The sequence below is a fragment of the Frieseomelitta varia genome, unplaced genomic scaffold, assembly GCF_011392965.1.
Source record: "Frieseomelitta varia isolate USP_RPSP 00005682 unplaced genomic scaffold, Fvar_1.2 scaffold_258, whole genome shotgun sequence".
In the NCBI taxonomy this organism is placed as follows: Eukaryota; Metazoa; Arthropoda; class Insecta; order Hymenoptera; family Apidae; genus Frieseomelitta; species Frieseomelitta varia.
The window spans coordinates 312,814-331,791 of record NW_025109988.1 but is presented as its reverse complement, the minus strand read 5'-3'; the positions used below and the strand labels follow the sequence as shown (position 1 = coordinate 331,791).

Sequence of the window (18,978 nt, the reverse complement as noted above, 5' to 3'; positions counted from 1 at the left end):
AGTTTAGCTTCTCCCGGCGCGAATCGATGCTGTACTCCAGCTATCCATTCACATCCCTTCGCTCCGTTGTTCTGAAGTAATCTCGCCGTCGTACAACCGCGAAATTTAATCCAACGCCAATCACGTTGACAACACGTTTCGCTCCAGATCGATTTTTCAGAAAGAACAGGAAGGATATCCTAGGAAAATGCGGAAGGTAACAGAGATCCGGAAGGAAATGATCAAAGAGCCACAACGTAACGTGAAGTAACGTCGAATTACCACAGGAAGCGAAGTTGATCCACCTCGAGGATCAGAGGAATCCTGGATCAGGGTTCGTGCCATCCAGGATCTTGTGAAAACCATGAATTATACACAACGTCTTTACGATACTCTTCCTCAAACTTACTCGAGGAGCATCGATCCGCGGATACATCCGGCTCGTTTAACCTGAGACCGTGATTGTTTATCGGCAAGTGATCACGACAAGTCGATTGACAAGCGGTCGACAGGAAGGATCAGCTCCGAGTATACGACGGTGATGATACAGAGGAGCATCCCGTGCAGCGCAGTCGTCTTGACAACGGCGGCGCCACGTGCGTGTATGCCGTTTTGTCGGAAGCGAGATGGCGAGGAAGCCATCGAGCAGGAAGAGGCGAGCGAGCCGCGTGGACGAAGCGAGACAGAAGCGGGGCGAACGAGGGAGAGGGAGAGCGAGAGAGAAGGGTTGGACAGGGTGGTAGGAGAGAAAGAGTGGGGAGGGCCGAGTGTTGGTGATCGGAGAGAGAGAGAGAGAGAGAGAGAGAGGGAGTGAGTAAGGAAGGGGATGGTTGTGAGCGCGAGAGAAAACTGCTACGATGTACCGCAGTACGGAGTGGTGAGCTGCGAGTTGGCTCCTCGACAGTGAAAAACCAGTGAGCTGGAGGACGCAAGCTGACAGAGCCCACACAGTGACACGTTATCGAAACTGATCCAGATTTTGTTCAACCCTGCTTTTCTCTCATCCGCCATTTCTACTCAGCGAGAGAGATCCTCGCGCGTCTCGTTTCCCACCGCCACGATCATGTGATATTTCATGTCATCACTGTCGAATGCTGGTCATCGGCTCAAGGACAATCAAAGTTATCGCACGCCACCCTGAGAGACGAGTCGTTTCGATGTTCGTAGAAGAAAGAGGGAACATCCCTGTCGCGTGTGTCGGTGTCTGATGTAATTTGAGGGAATCCGATGGAGATGTTCTAGCTATTGTGTCATGTCAAGGCCGATGCAGTATGTACCATGTCGACACGTCTCGTCGCTGGTTCGACCGCGATATTTCGATCTTCGACGATCGTCCCCGGATTTCTCGGGAGAGAGATTCGTTGCATCGCCACGATATTGAGCGCACCGGGCGGTTGAACGTTGCGAGCAGTTTCTTCGGAAGCCCCGATCAGCTGATTCCCCGTTTCGTCACCGATGGTAATCGAGGCTGTGACAACTGTTAACGACGACGACGACCATCACCACCGACGTTGATCGTCGATTCGACACGCTTGTCGGTGGTTACGTTTTACTACCTCGTTAAACCGGGCTCTGTCGAGAACGTTTCGTAGACGTTTTTTTTCTTACACTTACGACCTCGTATCGATCAAGTCGAACGATGCGTGGCTCGTTCGCCGAACAATGAACACCGAAACCGACGAGGATGAAATGGACAATAACGTTGTCGTTTCAGTGCACGCTCGTCGAATTGACAATCGTTCACGTAGAAAAGGGACACCGTATTGTGTGCTGATTTCAAGTGTACGATACCGAGTTGTTTATCGGCGAGGCATCTGACGTTTCGCGCTGAAAGATTTATACCATGGAAGAAATCTGAAGGTAACATCGGGAATAACCTCGAAACACGCACAGAGCAAGCCTTAACGACGTCCTTTCTAGAAAGTAAGCGGCTGTAATGGAAAAAAGAAAAAGCAGAATCGATTGATCGCTTCGCAACTTGTCGCAAACTTGTTCCTAACGAAACGTTCACACCATCAGCGACATACCGGTGTTTAACGAGCGCTGACGAACTAACGTTGCAATGTTCATGACCTTCCATGTCGTCACGTGACATCGTTTAGATCAATTAGACATCTGTCGTGGCAAGGAGCTGCTGTCGTCGACGACGGCTGAAATATCGGCCGATTGAAACCACAGGCAATCAATTAAGTCGCCCGCTGGGAGAAACGATTCGTTTAATTACGATTCGTTTATGATACGTCCGACTCGATACGAGCCAACAGTCACAATGGCAGAAACACTGGTACAAACGTTTGCACACATGGCTCGAACGGTGTTGCGATAATGCGTCGGACGGGAAACAACGATCGTTTGGACTTCCTGCAATTAGCACCGTGGATAACGAGGGTAACGAGGATGCGTTTGTCGAATACAGTGCATACCTTCGGCGCGTCGGGCCTCAACGAAGCACGATGATGTTTGTTATCGACGATAAACGATGGCTCCGATCGCGAGGCTGATTCAACGTTATTTCACGTCGGTCGGAAGATCGATAACGCCGTTCTCCAACGGACTTTTTATGCCCCAAGCGCGTCCGATTTTTGAGGATTATTGTTAAACATAGACGATAGACGTGTTGTACGTTCATAGAGGTTCACTTTTGAGATTATTGTTGAAGCTGCTCACGTTTGATAGTTAACGCTAGATTAATAGCTGTTCCACTGTTTTCCATTGTTCCAGCAATTTTGCGCGAGACGCGTAATTTTGAAAGAATTTTCCTTACGATTGATACATATACATATACATATATATATATATATCGCAAGTATATACACAGTTATATATCGAAACGTTGTAACAATTTCGGTCCGAAAGTAAGAACCGAAGTTGCACTTGTTAACCGGGGTCACTAGCTCACTTGAGAAATTTCGAAAATTTTAAACGAAGAATTCGCAATCCGTCGCGAGCGAACAAACTTCAAGATTGAATAGCTATTGATTTCGCACGCTTAGTCGCCGACGTTTTATTCTTAATTAATTGATAGTAAATAACTACGTAGAAGTTGAATCGTAGTTGGGACGAGGACAAACTTTCGCGATCCGAAAACAATTTGTTTGTCCTGTTTCTTTTTTTTTTTTCTTTTTCGAGGGGTAATTTCAGTTCTCGTCAACTACTTACGAAGAAAGTTTGCCGAGAATTAATATATATACACATATGTACGATCAAAAGAGTCAACCGTGGAGTTTGATGCGTCGAGTTTATCGATTAGAAATTACTGACATCTCGAAGCGAGTACAAATTGCTCTCGAAGCGATTAAGTTAATTTGTCGTCGTTGGAAGATCGTTCTCTGCTTACGTATCCCATTCACGAGAAGAAATCATTCTCGGCAAGCGAAGAAATCAAAAGGAAACTAAAAGTGAAATTTAATCAATCAAATCCTATTTAACGAGTCGTTCTGAGGAACGAAAGTAAAGAATCAAACAAACGTTACAATAAATATATCCTCAGAGAAAAAAAAAAAAAAAAGAAAGCGAAGGTAGAACGAGATTAAAAGATCAAAACCTTAATCACGTCGACGAACGGGGAGAAGCGAAAAGCGAGGAGGAAGAATAATCAAATCTTCGACTGTACGCTGCGACCGGATCGATCTGTCATAGCAATCATGGTGGGGAAATGTTTCAAGTTGTGCGATCGGTTCGATCGCTCGGAAGTGATCCGCGATCTGTTGAAACACGACGTTTGGACGCACCGCGTCACGTAATCCGCGATGTGATAGTGGCAAAGAGGAGATGACGATATCGGAGGGACACCGTAGATCGATTCGTTCGCCGGTTGAACGATCACGCGCAACAAAGTGAAGCTCCCACCGGGAAAGAGGGAACATCGGGCGAACGAGTCGGCGTTCCGTCAACTGTTCGCCCTGTTTCACCAGCGTAAGCCTCGGGATCCTCTTCGAGGCCAAAACGCTGCCTCGTCGGTCCCCCTGCTCGAAATGGGCGCCAGGGCATGGGACTACGAGGCACTGCCGGAACTTCATACCTCGGCTGCCGTCACGCCGACCTCCACGCCGCCGAATGCACAACAGAAGATGCACTCGCCGAGGGTATACTTCCAGCCGGAGAATTTGGCCTCCACCAGGAGACGGAGCAGCTCGAGGTTGTTCGCGCCCCAATCCTCCTACAGGAGACGCAGCAGAAGCATGAGCGCATGGGGCGACCTGTCGAGATCCTCGTTCAAACTCGATGAGAGGTAGGTCGTTGATGGTTGAACCATGGAGGATGCGAGAAGTTGAATGAGTAGGTCTGCTGGAATTGGTTTTGAGAACGTTTGCAAGAGATTCTTGGTGTATCACACGTTTCATTGAAATACTCTTTCAAACTTGATGAGAGGTAGATGGTTGAACCATGTGAGTTGAGAAGTTGAATGGCTGTAGGACTAGTCTGTTGGAATTTGTTTTCATAACGTTTGAAACAGATATTTGGTGCATCACATGTGGATCGTTTTGTTGAGATACTTTTTCAAACTTGATGAGAGATAGGTCGTTGGTGAATGAAGCATGGAGTATATGAGTTGAGAATTTGAATGACTATAGGACTGGTCTGTTGGAATTGGTTTTCATAACGTTTGAAAGAGATATTTGGTGTATCACATGTGGATCGTTTTGTTGAGATACTTTTTCAAACTTGATGAGAGATAGGTCGTTGGTGAATGAAGCATGGAGTATATGAGTTGAGAATTTGAATGACTATAGGACTGGTCTGTTGGAATTGGTTTTCATAACGTTTGAAACAGATATTTGGTGTATCACAGTGGATCGTTTTGTTGAGATACTTTTTCAAACTTGATGAGAGGTAGGTCGTTGGTAGTTGAACCATGGAATATGTGAATTGGGAAGTTGAATGACTGTAGGACTAGTCTGTTGGAATTGATTTTCATAACGTTTGAAAGAGATATTTGGTGTATCACATGTGGATCGTTTTGTTGAGATACTTTTTCAAACTTGATGAGAAGTAGGTCGTTGGTAGTTGAACCATGGAATATGTGAATTGGGAAGTTGAATGACTGTAGGACTAGTCTGTTGGAATTGGTTTTCATAACGTTTGAAAGAGATATTTGGTGTATCACATGTGGATCGTTTTGTTGAGATACTTTTTCAAACTTGATGAGAGATAGGTCGTTGGTGAATGAAGCATGGAGTATATGAGTTGAGAATTTGAATGACTATAGGACTGGTCTGTTGGAATTGGTTTTCATAACGTTTGAAAGAGATATTTGGTGTATCACATGTGGATCGTTTTGTTGAGATACTTTTTCAAACTTGATGAGAGATAGGTCGTTGGTGAATGAAGCATGGAGTATATGAGTTGAGAATTTGAATGACTATAGGACTGGTCTGTTGGGATTGGTTTTGAGAATGTTTACAAGAGATTTTTGGTGTCTCTGTTAGGTTGGTCAAAAAGTGACTGCGCTTTCTTTTGGAGCGCAAATGAAAGACGAATTTTTCACGAGAAATAGAAACTTGATCAATGCATTGACATTCTGTTTGATTACTTTTTGCGACCTCTCAAGTAACTTTACGAATAAAACTTGTACGTGGGATGATTTGTCGAGATACTCATTCAAACTCGATGAGAGGCAGGTCGTTGGTAGTTGAAACATGGAGCAAGTGAGTGAAAAAGTTGAATGAAAGTACATCAGTATGATAAGTTGAACTGGTTTGTTGGAATTGGTTCTGAGAATGTTTGCAGGTGGAAGATTCGTAGAGAGGTTTCTGATGTATGTATTAGATTGGTCTAAAAGTGACTGCGTTTTCTTTTCGTGTGCAAATGAAAAGCGAATTTTTCATGAGAAACAAAAAACTTTTGACTTGATTAATACGTAGTATTCCGTTTGATTTCCGCGATTTTTCAAGGAACTTCATGATTGAAGCGTTCGAGGAAATTCTAACTTTTTTCGACAAAAAACGATTTATCCTCGTCAGTAGTGAAATTCAGTGAACTATCTGACACTGTCATAGTTTGAAGAATGATTTCTTCACCATACGTATCAGATAATTTTTTATAAATTCGCACAGCATTTTTTCCGGAAGAGTAATATAATAAAATACGAAAATATCTCTTTCTATTTTGAAATCGATACTACAACAAAGCTTCTGGAACAAGCTTCAACAATCAGATGTCAGATTATACAAAGAATTTGCGTTTTAAATTGAAGTTAGTTATTTTAAGATAAACATATACGTCCATTTGTTAGAAAAAAAAGGCAATTACTTTTTCAATCCAATAGTTTGATATACAATGACTGAAATGCTTCTGATAATTATAAATATAATTATTTTGGCGTACAGGTTTATTTGGTTTTCGGTTTATCTTTTACTACGGTACCGTTGGTATTCCGAGAGTGTTTGTAGAAAGATGTGGATGAGAGGTTTTAAAATTACGTTTTGAGAAATTATTGGCAAGAAAACTACATTGGGCGTTTGTAACTGAGGTACAAGCACATTGTATTCTACAGTTTTACATCAAACTTTACTTACTTATTGTAAGAAAGTGGTGCCAAGAGAAAAGTTTGATTGAAATACATCCTTGAAATTAAAGGGGAGATTATAGAAGATTCAGATACTTATTTTTCGTATTTTGATTAATATAAAATTTTAAAGAACGAAAATAAAAAATATTACATAATTATAAGTTAAGTTATTATATGTATAAAAAAAATTTGTCCAATACAAACTAAATCTTTAGATTTTAGTCCGTATAGATCTTTAAAAACTCTGTCTTTTAAGATTTTTCCTATATTTAATATGCATACGTGTCCAGTATTAAGCTCAAAATTTTTCTACATAGCAAATCCCAGTTTTGATAGTGGTTAGAAAGTTAGGGACATTGCTAGCGGCAAATACACAATTTTCTTCTGATCTCGATCCTACGTATACCGTGATTTATGGTGTAAGGAAACTCGCATTTAAAATTCCCCTGTGCAAAGGGAATCGAGTAACTTGCTGAAAACGTACGACTTTTTCACTCTGTGAAAGGCACGCTACGTACACTATAGAACAAAAAGTTTGGAATTCAATATCTGATACTTTTTCCCTATTATTTCGCACTTTTGAAACTTTTGTTTGTTTCGAAAACTTAGAGACTGACGAACCTTTCATTTCCCATAGCTTTTTTCCTATATCTGCCTGTATTTCTATATTTTTTATAGATATAGTAACTATACTTTTACAATATAGTTTCTTGATATAAATATTTGATACTTTCCTTTGAATAAACTAGACTATTACTAATGTCCTCTGTAACCATAGTGTGTGTGCAACTATGTTAATATTAATATCATTTATTAATAACAAAATCAATATCGACGCAAATGGAAATAAGAAAAATAGACAAAAGTAAATGAATAATGCTCTTTTGTGCTCACTGTTCTCTAGTAAAATAAGCTATTCTTGTTTAACCTACTTTCAACGTATCTAGATAAATTGCCTAGTTGTGTCAATATCGTTATAATCAACGACATTATATCAAGATGGCGAGGACGTGACGAAGAAAGAAAAGGAAATTAAACTGATATTTATATGAGATGACATACAGTTGACACTTGGTTGTTTGAGTCAGTTGACTAGATCGCAAATTTTTATACGTACGTGGAAAGTTGTGAAAAATTGTATATATTACACGTGACATGTTATTTCAAAAACAAAAAAAAAAAAACAAAAGCAATAAATCTTAACTTAACTGGATTCTATTCTATTCGTAGAAATATAAATTTAAACATTTTATTTTAATGCAAAAGAATTATTTCGAACTATTCTAATCTACAGATATCAATATTAAACAGATAGAAAATCTTTTGAACAGAAGTGCAACTCTTATCTTTTTTTTCACAAAGAACCATCTTCAAAATTTCCATTCACGACGTACCGATAATCAATCGTTTCGTTAATCGGTGCTCTGATGTTTCATTGTGCAATAAAACCAGCCATCCGAAGTATAATAAATGAAAAGAAACTTCAACAAATTCCTGAAACGTAAAGTGCAGTTATATTAAATACTTGAATGTCATTACAACGTACATATTATTGCAAAAGTATACAGATTTTGTCTGGATTATTTCCACACGGGAGATACGCACAAATAGGAAATTAAATTACACGTGCCGTTCTGGCAATTTTTAATTTCCCCTGACAAGCCATTTATTTGACAATTTCGCGCGGACGAAAAACTACGGCACGGAATAGAAGAAAATTGTAATGTGGAAGATAAACAGAGAGTGGAAAGAGGATGAAAAATGCAACGTAATGAGAAATTTGGCAACAAAATTATCTCGTTTCATTAGCGTAGTGTTGTAACACGCGTCTCATCTAATTTCCCTTAATTTGGGTTGCTGCATCTGTACACGACGCCATATTTCTTTATATTGCGCACAGGGCGATCCATTGAAATATCTCTGTTATCTTTTATTCTTTTATGTCCCGTCCGGCGTGCGTATTTTTCGCTGACATTCTCCAAAACTGAGGCAAAACCGGCAAACTTATTTATCACCGGGCACCAAAAGATATTATTGATCTCTCCATTTATTATCTTTTTCGTTGCACGAACTCGCATACTGGCTCTCGTGTATTCGCGTTGATTCTGAACAAATTCAGTTTAATAAGAAAGAAACAAATATTCCAGATCAAATGAAGATTTGATATTCAAAAAGTTATATATTTTTTTTATAAAAAACAAGATATATTTTACTTTCCGTATTTGCATACTACGCCGCAAGATGAAACGACGTAGCAACATGCATCATTTTAATTATCTGTCAAATTTGCTTACTACCTAAAACTTGTGTTAATAAATACTAATGTTTCCAGGGAAATGAATGTGTTTTCATATAACTGACGACGATCGTTGATTACAAATTATATTATTTTTTATCGTCAGATAATTGAAATAACAAATGTCACCACATTATTAAATTTCTTTCTCTTCTACAGTCAACGAACAGTCTTGCTTTCTAATTTTACATACATACGTAAGGTTCAACATCTTTATTAACAAATTTCTTATGTTTTTAACGTTCCATCATCTAATGATAAACATGATAAAAATTGTGCAAACTTTTCAAACAACGCGATACATTTTCAATAATACCATTAAACTCAGGCTCGAAACATTTCCTCGTAGCGGAATCAGTTTCGCGGATCGTCCTTGTCATTTCTCGAAAAATAAAGAACAAAAGATTTTCCGTTTATCGACATCTTTAGGCATGTTTTTTTTTTTTTTTTAAATATTGTACGAACGAAAATAAGCCGGTCGATATCTCATCGTACACGTTTGCTAGGCTTCGGTCTTTAATTATTAGCGGACGTTGTGGAGATAAGCCAAGCGTGTTCTACTGTCAACGCATCGAAAACCAATAGCGACCCGGGTCCGGTAATATCGAGAAATCGTAATTAGGGATTTCGAAGGTTTCACCAAGCACGCTATAAAAAGGCCCGCGATTCGACGGAATACCTTAACGTCGGAGTTTTTAAACGTAATTTATCGTACAGTCATAAGTCGCCTGGGACCTCTCTCGGTGTACATTTCCTTTCATACCGTGAATTTCCATTTTTATCGTCACTATTCAGGCATCGTAGACGTATATACTTTGGAATTATTTCTTTGAAAAACGAGGATATTACAATTACGTGGACTTTCTACAGTATCTGAGAAAATGGAAGATTTATCAAGCAAACACGAGCTCCTAGACAGAAACATTTCATCCTGCATTTTTGCCTTGCCTCCGTACGTAATCTCTGAATAAATATCTGCTCGTATATTCGATCAAGCGTAATCGCAAAGTTTAGGTGTAAATAAATTTTTCAATTCAATCTTTCTATCTTCTCCTGATTTCCTTCGCGCTGATTGTATCACGATTATTGAAATGTACTCGTACAATTAATTAAAAATTGAACGATATAAAAAAATATTTTCTTGCGCAAGAGACATGTTCTGAGGTATTTTTTTTTTCAAATTTTTCTTAAACAACACGTTATATCATTATCGTTTTTAAGGTAATTCAAAGGATACTGCGTATCGTGTTGTTTCCCACTTTTCTTTATATAGCATCGTATTCGTTAAACTTTCATCGCGAGTGAAGGTAAATATATACATTTATTTTCATGAAACGTTGCGAACGTTCTTAAACGCTCACGAGCAATATATAAACTGTGTTGTGCGCACTCTAAAGTTACTAACACGATATTTATTTAGAATTTTATCGTACGTAAGGTAAAAATGTTAGATTCAAGAGGGAAGTTTGGAGTATAGATTAAATATACTGAAACTGTGCATTATAAAAGTTAATATCTGTTTCTGAAAGAAACTTTTACTCTTTCTGGAGTGAAATAACATCAAGTTTCACAAAACGTCAAATTTCACAAAACAAAACATTCAACCTAAATCGACATTGAACGGTGCGATGATTTTGTAATTTAGATATTAATCGGACACTTTCAATTCAAATGTCATTCAATTCCAGTGTTTCTAAATTTTTGCCACTTCAAGAAAGCGTACAATGTTATAAATTGTTTATAAATTATTATATTATGTTACATTATTATTATTATATTGTTATATAAATTATATCACGTTATATTATACAATTATAATTTATATATTATGTTACAATTATACAATTGTGTTAAATAAATTAAGAATAATCTAGAATCGCGAGGAAGAAATTTTCACAAGTTCGAATTCTCCTAGAAGAACTTGAAGAATCCTAGAAAAATCCTACGTGTCATGTCTTTAAATTTTGTCGCGTCTGACAGCCATAACTTTTACTAACCTTTCTATCCGGAGGCCAATCTATTTCTCAGTCCCCGCCCGACTACTCTCACCCTTAAAAAGGTGATTTTTAACAAAAATCTACTCGAAGTTCAGGTCGCCGATGCTTTCCGTATTTCTGCACGTATGTGCATGCACGTTACATACTCCCACGCTCTCGGAACTTTTACATCTCTCGAGTTGATATGCGTCACGAAAAGCGTGTCTATTTGGAAATTGCGCTTTGATATTTCCGCAGAATGAAACATTAACGGCTCTGCCTTTTTGCCCAAGCCTTTTGGCTTGGTTGTCCACTTTGTCCAACGCTCTTTGTACCAGCCAAACTGTCGTAACGTCGATAACGATCGCTGCCAAAGCGATACGTTTCTCTTTTTTCTTTCTTTCACGAAGTACATACTTTTCCGGAGCGTTTCACGTCCGTAATTGCAGCCTTTCCTCTTCTCCGATCTTCTCTCCTGTCCGCGCCAAAATTGGCTGAAAGTCGGACGATTATGGTTTCTACACATCAGATAATTTTTTACAAGTTTGCACAGCGTTTCTTTTTTTTTCCCCCCCGCCCCGGAAGAGTAGTATAATAAAATACGAAAATATCCCTTTCCATTTTGAAATGGACACTACAACAAACAATTGTTAACGAGATCGTGCATTTCTTTTTTTCTGGAACAAGCTTGAACAATCAGATGTCAGATTATACAATGAATTTGCGGCTGAAATTGAAGTTAGTTATTTTAAGATATACATATACGTCCATCTGTTAGAAAAAAAAGGCAATTACTTTTTCAATCCAATAGTTTGATATACAATGACTGAAATGCTCCTGATAATTATAAATATAATTATTTTGGCGTACAGGTTTATTTGGTTTTCGGTCTATCTTTTACTATGGTACAGATTTCAGGAATCTAAGCTGATAGTTGAACCATGAAATAAATGAGTTGAAACATCAATGCAGGGATTCGTCTATTAAAATTAATCTTTCCGAGAGTGTTTGTAGAAAGATGTGGATGAGAGGTTTTAAAATTACGTTTTGAGAAATTATTGGCAAGAAAACTACATTGGGCGTTTGTAACTGAGGTACAAGCACATTGTATTCTACAGTTTTACATCAAACTTTACTTACTTATTGTAAGAAAGTGGTGCCAAGAGAAAAGTTTGATTGAAATACATCCTTGAAATTAAAGGGGAGATTATAGAAGATTCAGATACTTCTTCTTCGTATTAATATAAAATTTTAAAGAACGAAAATAAAAAAATATTATATAATTATAGATTGAGTTATTATATAAAAAATTTGTCCAATCGAAATTTTGAATTAATCTACCAATCACCTATTACTAGATAATTAGTGTATAAACTAATTTACTAATTATCTCTCTTTTCTCTATCTTTCTTTCCTTTTACGAAGTACTTTTCGTACTTCCTTCTCCTTCGATCTTCTATCACGTTCGCGCGATATTGATCGAAAGCCGTATAAAATATAATTTAATCACGTGCTAATTATAATTCACTGGCGAATCGGGGGAATGTTATAATTATAAATTCCGCTATAAATACGCTTGAACGCGACTTCTCTTGCTGCTGGAAGCTGCAGCGAAGTGTCGATGAAAAATATCCAGGGAAACACGTTAGAACACTAGACTCTGTGTACACCCGTGTAATTTTTAATCAAACATCCGTTCTTATCTAGGCGTTACGCTGTACATATTTGAAAGCTACTGTCTCTGTATCCTACTGTAAAAGATTTTCGTAATACGTTTCCGCGGATCGTGGTTTGCAAATTGTTTTACAAAGGAAATTTCAAACGGGACATCGCGGTTTTACGTGTTGGCCACTGCTAGACGAATCCATCTTTGGTCATTAGTGTATCTCGTGGTTTAGTAATTCTGCGGTCGAATGTACGACTTCGAGTCCGCGTTCGTGGACTGTGCGATTCAACATGCATTGGCAAAGGTCAAAGTAAGTTAGAACGATATATCGGCGATGTATCTGCGTGAAATAATTATGCAACGCCAGCTGTATACTCGTGACAATTTTCTGCACGTGTACGACAAAATGCATTTTGTCACGAAATCGTTTGAACTTATCGACGAGAGGTAAACGTGGAACACGAATTTCTCAACGGAGGAACACGAATTATTATAATTTACGAAAGAGATACTTCGATGCTCGCTTGCATTTGAAGAATAATATCTCGGATGTTTCTTCGAACTTTGAAATATGCAAATTTTCGTTAACGCGAGCGAATTTCTCGATTGAACTTTACGTCGCGACATTTGAAATTCATTGAACAAAGTTTCCTTCGTTTCCTAAAATGAGAATTTCTACACAGTAACGCGAAACTTTTTAAAATTCGTCACTACCAATTTATTACTTACACTTGGCCGTTGTTTCACGCTGGCGTATGTTTAAAACGAGACTCGACGAGCGTGTCATACTTGTTAAGTCACAAGCACCTGCCAAGTTGAAATTAATTCGAGCAAGTAAGGCCGCCCGATTTGAATATACGTGCCTGCCGAGCCATTTCTTCTGGAATCTGAAGCCATTCACGTGTAAAGGTCATGTTTACTTTGACACTGCGACCCTGCCTCGCTCGGATCACCTGTACAGTGAGCGGATTCAACAGGAGGGTTCAGCTTGACGTCCGGACAAATGCAAAGCCGCGAGTGTCCCAATTTGCCATTGTGTCCTTTAATGCGCCCCTGACAACGTATAATGGCCAACATATTTAAAACTACCATTTTGATGGACGTCGTTGAAGTATACTGCATCGTACCGTATCGTAAACTGTTTGATACAGGTACACTTCGAGTCATAAAAAATTATGTATTTACTAGTTACGAATTTCCATTTGGGCAAATTGGGCAACTTTCACGAAAGAAATGCTACGCTCGCTTGAGCAGAGATATTTATTCCGTTATTTCATCTTAGGGCATTGATAATTATTAACGATTATTCTTTTCAATATTTTATCTTACATTTAATTTCGTTAGGTTACATTTATTCTGAATATTTTATCTTATAGCTTTGTGTCTTTATTTCACGTCTTTAAGCAACTTGTGAATGCACAGAAATTTGTGAGAACGATAAAAAGTACTAAATATCAGCAAATAATAAAATTTTAAGAACCATATAACACGCGTGGCGTTTATACGAAATTTTTACGCAAGAACTATCGTAAACATATGTGGAAATTAATCAGTATGATATATGAAAGAGTATTTAGTCAATAAATATTATACAAATCACCTTTTAATTACGGTTACCATTTTTTAATTCAGTGTGCTTGTAAGATTTCTCGTCTGAATTTCCGACATGACCTACTAATTTCTTTACTCTGTTAATTGGAACGTAATTTAATTAAAAACTCCTGTAATTGTGGAATTAAAAACTAATGAGAACAAGTTAATACCTCAGATCGATTTCAGTAATTTAAGTTAGTAGCCTAAATATGATATGGATTAGCGTTTCAAGTGATGAGTTGACACGTTTTCTCCACTTGAACAATTTAACAATTAAAGCTCTAAACTATTAAAATAGAACTAAAAAGCTACCTAAACAATTAAAATTCTAATACCAAACGCGGCGAAATGAATCCACGAATAAGTACGAATGAACTTTCAAATCGTGAGAATTCATATACTAAGTGGTTCGAATTTTTGAATTTGAGTAACGCAAGTGCTTGTGACTAGTATTCCAACACTTTCAGAAATTTTGTATAAATATAAATTTTGTATAATACGAGTGTTATATGGATCATTTCGAAATTTTATTATTATTCATTTGTTAGCTATAAATTTTATTATTAGCAACGTTTTATTGTTATCAACGTGATTACGCTGATGAAATTTGGAAAAAATTTTGAAAATGACATGGTTGTTCGTGAAAGTGTTTGAACTCTATTAGAAATGCATCTGTACGAATTATGAAATTATAAATTTTTATCAATATATGAATCTGATGTGGTTTTAGCACATGAATAATACACACGTTTCTCCGTTCTAAATGTTCGAACACTATCATAAATAACTAGATTTGAATCTATGCCATACATCTGTTCATGGGAAATCGAGTTACCAGCTTGAGACACACAGTGGATCTAACAGATTTTTGATATGTAAATTGGGCTTCTTCACTCTATAAATCTGAATGTCAATTCAGAGTTTTGGGGCTTAAGAACTTAGATATTCTATATCAGAACTCTTGGAATTTATGCTCTAAAGCTTTACGAAAGTAGTTACCTCAATCAGCAGATTTTGAACGTTTATACATATCAGGAAAATTTCAATTTGAAGTACAACAATGCTCAGAAAGTAAAACATTCGTTGTGATAGTAAACGAGTGATAATTCCTACATACATTCCACTTTTTGACACTAGAACTACCAAAGTGATCAAAGTGATCAATTCACAATTTTCTATGGAAATTTTACGTATTTGCAACAATACACTTTTAGACACTTGAGTGATTTTTAATAAAAATATATTAATAGAAGCTCGTGTTCTTTGTTGTATTGTTGATTTTCCTTTTGTACTCTGCACTTTAATTTTTTTTACCACAAATGTTATATTTTAAGTCGTCGGTGGTTCCAGTGTTAAAAATTTGTATTATTAGACATTTTTAGGAATCTCACAAACACACACATAAGAATTAAAAATATATAAACTCTCACCGATAAACAAATTCTATTTAATCCTTTTTAATCATACACACTAAAATATGAATTTGCATAGGCGCTGAGTTAAAAGTACTAAATTTTTGGAACACTTTTTAAACACATTTGCCTGTTCTCCGTGACAAAGCCGCAGATTTACAAAATTATTAGCTCTTATCGGCCGTACGTCGCAATTTTATGTTTCAGCTTCCGTATGAAGTATTATACTTCAGCTTATTCCAGGTTTCGAAATGTAAATTAGTAGCTACGTATTGCAGACGATCCAACGAGATCGAGCCTGTTATTCTTGCATGATAACCATTTACCTTGGTCGAGTACAAGGTCAGCAGTGATAATCACTATCGCAGCCTGAAAAAATGATGGCCGTATTCTATTCCGGTGGTTCTTTCACGTTAATCCTCCATCTAGATTCTCCACTCTTTCTTTCCTTTTTTTTCTTTCTTTCTTTTATACCCCATTCAACGGACTTCAATGCGCCGCTATTACGATTAACGACTGCAGTCATTATTCTCGGCGTTATTTCGCTCCCGCGCGAAAGCATCTGCGAGAGCCGTGTTGACACTGCTTCTTCTAAACCAACGCGAGCAGAAAAACGACAGCGGTTAAATCGTTCTGATGAATTCGCGAATGTGTGGTTTAAGGATCGCTGAAAGACGGAACGACGATTTTCAGAACGAGTTTGGGTGTATACGAGTGAAGAGATCGGGAAACAAATGTTTCGAGATTTGGCGGATGTAGATTTTTAGATTTTTAAATGTAGACGCGTGGATTCATAATTCCCAAATAATTTGGAACTTTTAACTCTTGACTGGACCATTGGCAATAATAATAAGAATTTGGAATTAGAATCCTTTGATTTAATTGAATTTTGTTGCTCATCTCTATCGCGGAGAGTATAAAGTGCAATGTGAAAGCCAATTATCTTGAATTTCCATTATTATTTGACACAATTATTATTTGACGACATTTGTTTCCCGATCCAGTGATATTATTTGGAAATTGAATAAAATTCGTAGGTAAATAAATTAACAGAACTCGTAGGCGAACGTGTGGAAGCGAACGTGAATTGATATCTACGGCTGAAGTAGAGTAGATCGTGCATTGGTCAGGCTCAGAGTCAGACATTGGTGATGCCATTGTCTTTCCACTTTTTTTTTTATAAAAGTTGTACACACAACAATTGCTAATATTATATTTTCACGAAACGTTGAAAATCTCTCAACTTAAGGGATTTTCCTAAAACAATTATATTTTCTAATTATATTATAAATATTTAATTTTATTGTATACGTTATTTGTGTATATTATATTTCCATAAAACGTTGGCCTAATCTAAAGCATTTGTACTTTCTAATTATATTATATTATAAATATTATATTTCATTAATTATATTAGTACTAATATTATATTTATTAATTATATTATATCATAGATGTTATATTTTATTAATTATATTTATTACTAATATTATATTTACTAATTATATCATAGATATTTTATTAATTATATTAGTACTAATATAATTTACTAATTACTAATTACATTTTATCATAAATATTAATTAATTTAATTCTATTGGTATGTATTGTTCAATACAACCATACAATCTATGATTATGCATTATTTTAGATCTCTGTTTATCTGATATAATGTCTCATACATTATATAATAATAGAACAAACGCTCGTGCGTATATTCCTAGTACTTTGAAAGGTCGATGCAGCATTTTTGCGGAATTGGCCCAGAATTCTCACAATATTCTGCGTCTGTTTTTCGCTTAAAGTCAATATTTGTTTCATTCTTTTGAATCCAACCTAGTTACGATTGCATGATGCTTTGTAGTTAGCTGAAGATTACTGATAATGGTTTCTGTCCCCGAAGATTTTTGTAGGTTAATTCCTTTCTCGAAAAGACAAGAAAAGAGATAAGAGAAAATATTTCTCTTGTACACTGTTCTTCTGTTTTGATTACCTGTATCGTATTATTATTTCTTTGAAACTTAAAATGAAATTTTCCTTAATATCCTGAAGCAAAGTTTGAGACGTTTAAGACGTCCGCAATTTTCGAAAAGAATTTACATAAACGTAATTTCTATACTTATCTTTACATTTTCTTTTTACCTTTATCACATACATTTGATACAAAGTTTCTCTACGTTTAATTTACAATTACGGTACGGTTAAATTACATTTGCTGTTTGTTTGGTATAATAAGAAACAGTTGTTATGATTAAATATTGTTAATTGCGTTTAATTGTTTGTTTCAGGTAAGTGACAATTCAAGGGATCTGTCTTCTCTGTCGAGTGAGTAACTGAATTTTAATGTGTACAGCGACGATTTATTAAAATCACGTGGATTGGATAATTCCACGTAAAAATACAGTTTCAGTAGAACGTGAGAAGCAATTACCCGCCTCGAAAACGAATGTCGATAAACTTCGATTATAATAATATGAGACCGGGTAAAAGGTGAAATTAAGCTATTTCTTTCATAACCAATGGGTGGTTAAATTTTTAATATAAATATTAAGTGGAGGTCGATCACTTTTAATTACCTGCTTTCATTGAAGCTTAATTTTCATTAATCACGCTGCCACGCTCACTGTCTATCGAACCTCGAAATTTAAAATTCAACATTAACATTGAATTAAAATTCAAAATTCCACGTTCAATTTATCGTGGCAACTCCATCCAGTGAATTTGAACTTTTTCCCGCGTAATCGATTATTTCGCTATTGCATTATATTATTGCGTTTTTAACAGCTTGATACGTTTATCATAACATAGTCTGTATTATGATGCTAATGTGACCGATTAAATTCATAGATAAATTTTATATGACAAAATTAGTAATAAACTCCGGAGATTATATAATAATTTACTATCAAATTTAATAGCCCGCGCTGAGACAACCAAATAGATCTCGTAAAGGGCTACATGCCACGTGCGATGAAAGTTATGCCATTTGAACTATCAGTTTACAACTTTTTATTGCCTTGCGCGTTTTATTACACGCTGGCAGTGAGATTATATCTTCATGCATCCCATTATCTGGATTTGTATTATCAACGCGCGAAATGTTGGTTTCATTACGATACTTTCGTGTTTGCGGCTGCAACCTTCGTTTGCGTTGTTCGAGTTTTACTGTAATGACATGGAAGCTGTGTAAACCGATTTCCCTTGGGACCACCGTTTTGAAGCGCAGCTTTTTAAATCTCCAATTTAAAAAGGAATATCTCCATTACGATTTAACTCTGATAAACTTCTGCCTTCAAGCTGCAGAATTACATATTTTGTCAAACTTTGTACTTTCAGTCAAAGGAATGAAACTCGCGCAGAAATTACGAATATTTAACAAATGAAAGAAACAAAATAAATATTAAAATATGAAACAATATTAAAATGAATATCAAAATAAAATTAATTGAATATTAAATTAAATATTACATTTGATATTAAAATGAAGAGAAAGTTACTAAATAAATATGTGTATAATAAATATTTAAATATCTAATTGTGACAAC

General features: G+C 36.4%; 1 protein-coding gene across 2 annotated transcripts in view; it reads left to right on the top strand.

Annotated features, from left to right (window-relative positions):
* LOC122528776 overlaps positions 1-17,917 on the top strand; it is a 33,066-nt gene extending 15,149 nt beyond the window's left edge. The window contains exons 1-2 of one of the 2 annotated variants that reach the window (XM_043654268.1): positions 804-4,210; positions 17,722-17,917. In XM_043654268.1, the coding sequence (XP_043510203.1) occupies positions 3,954-4,210; positions 17,722-17,725 (261 nt within the window). In that variant the 5' untranslated portion in view covers positions 804-3,953 and the 3' untranslated portion in view covers positions 17,726-17,917. Of the gene's footprint in view, positions 1-803; positions 4,211-17,721 lie in introns of those variants that run through there. The other variant, XM_043654270.1, reaches the window with a different exon arrangement.
* The last annotated feature ends 1,061 nt before the right edge of the window (positions 17,918-18,978 follow it).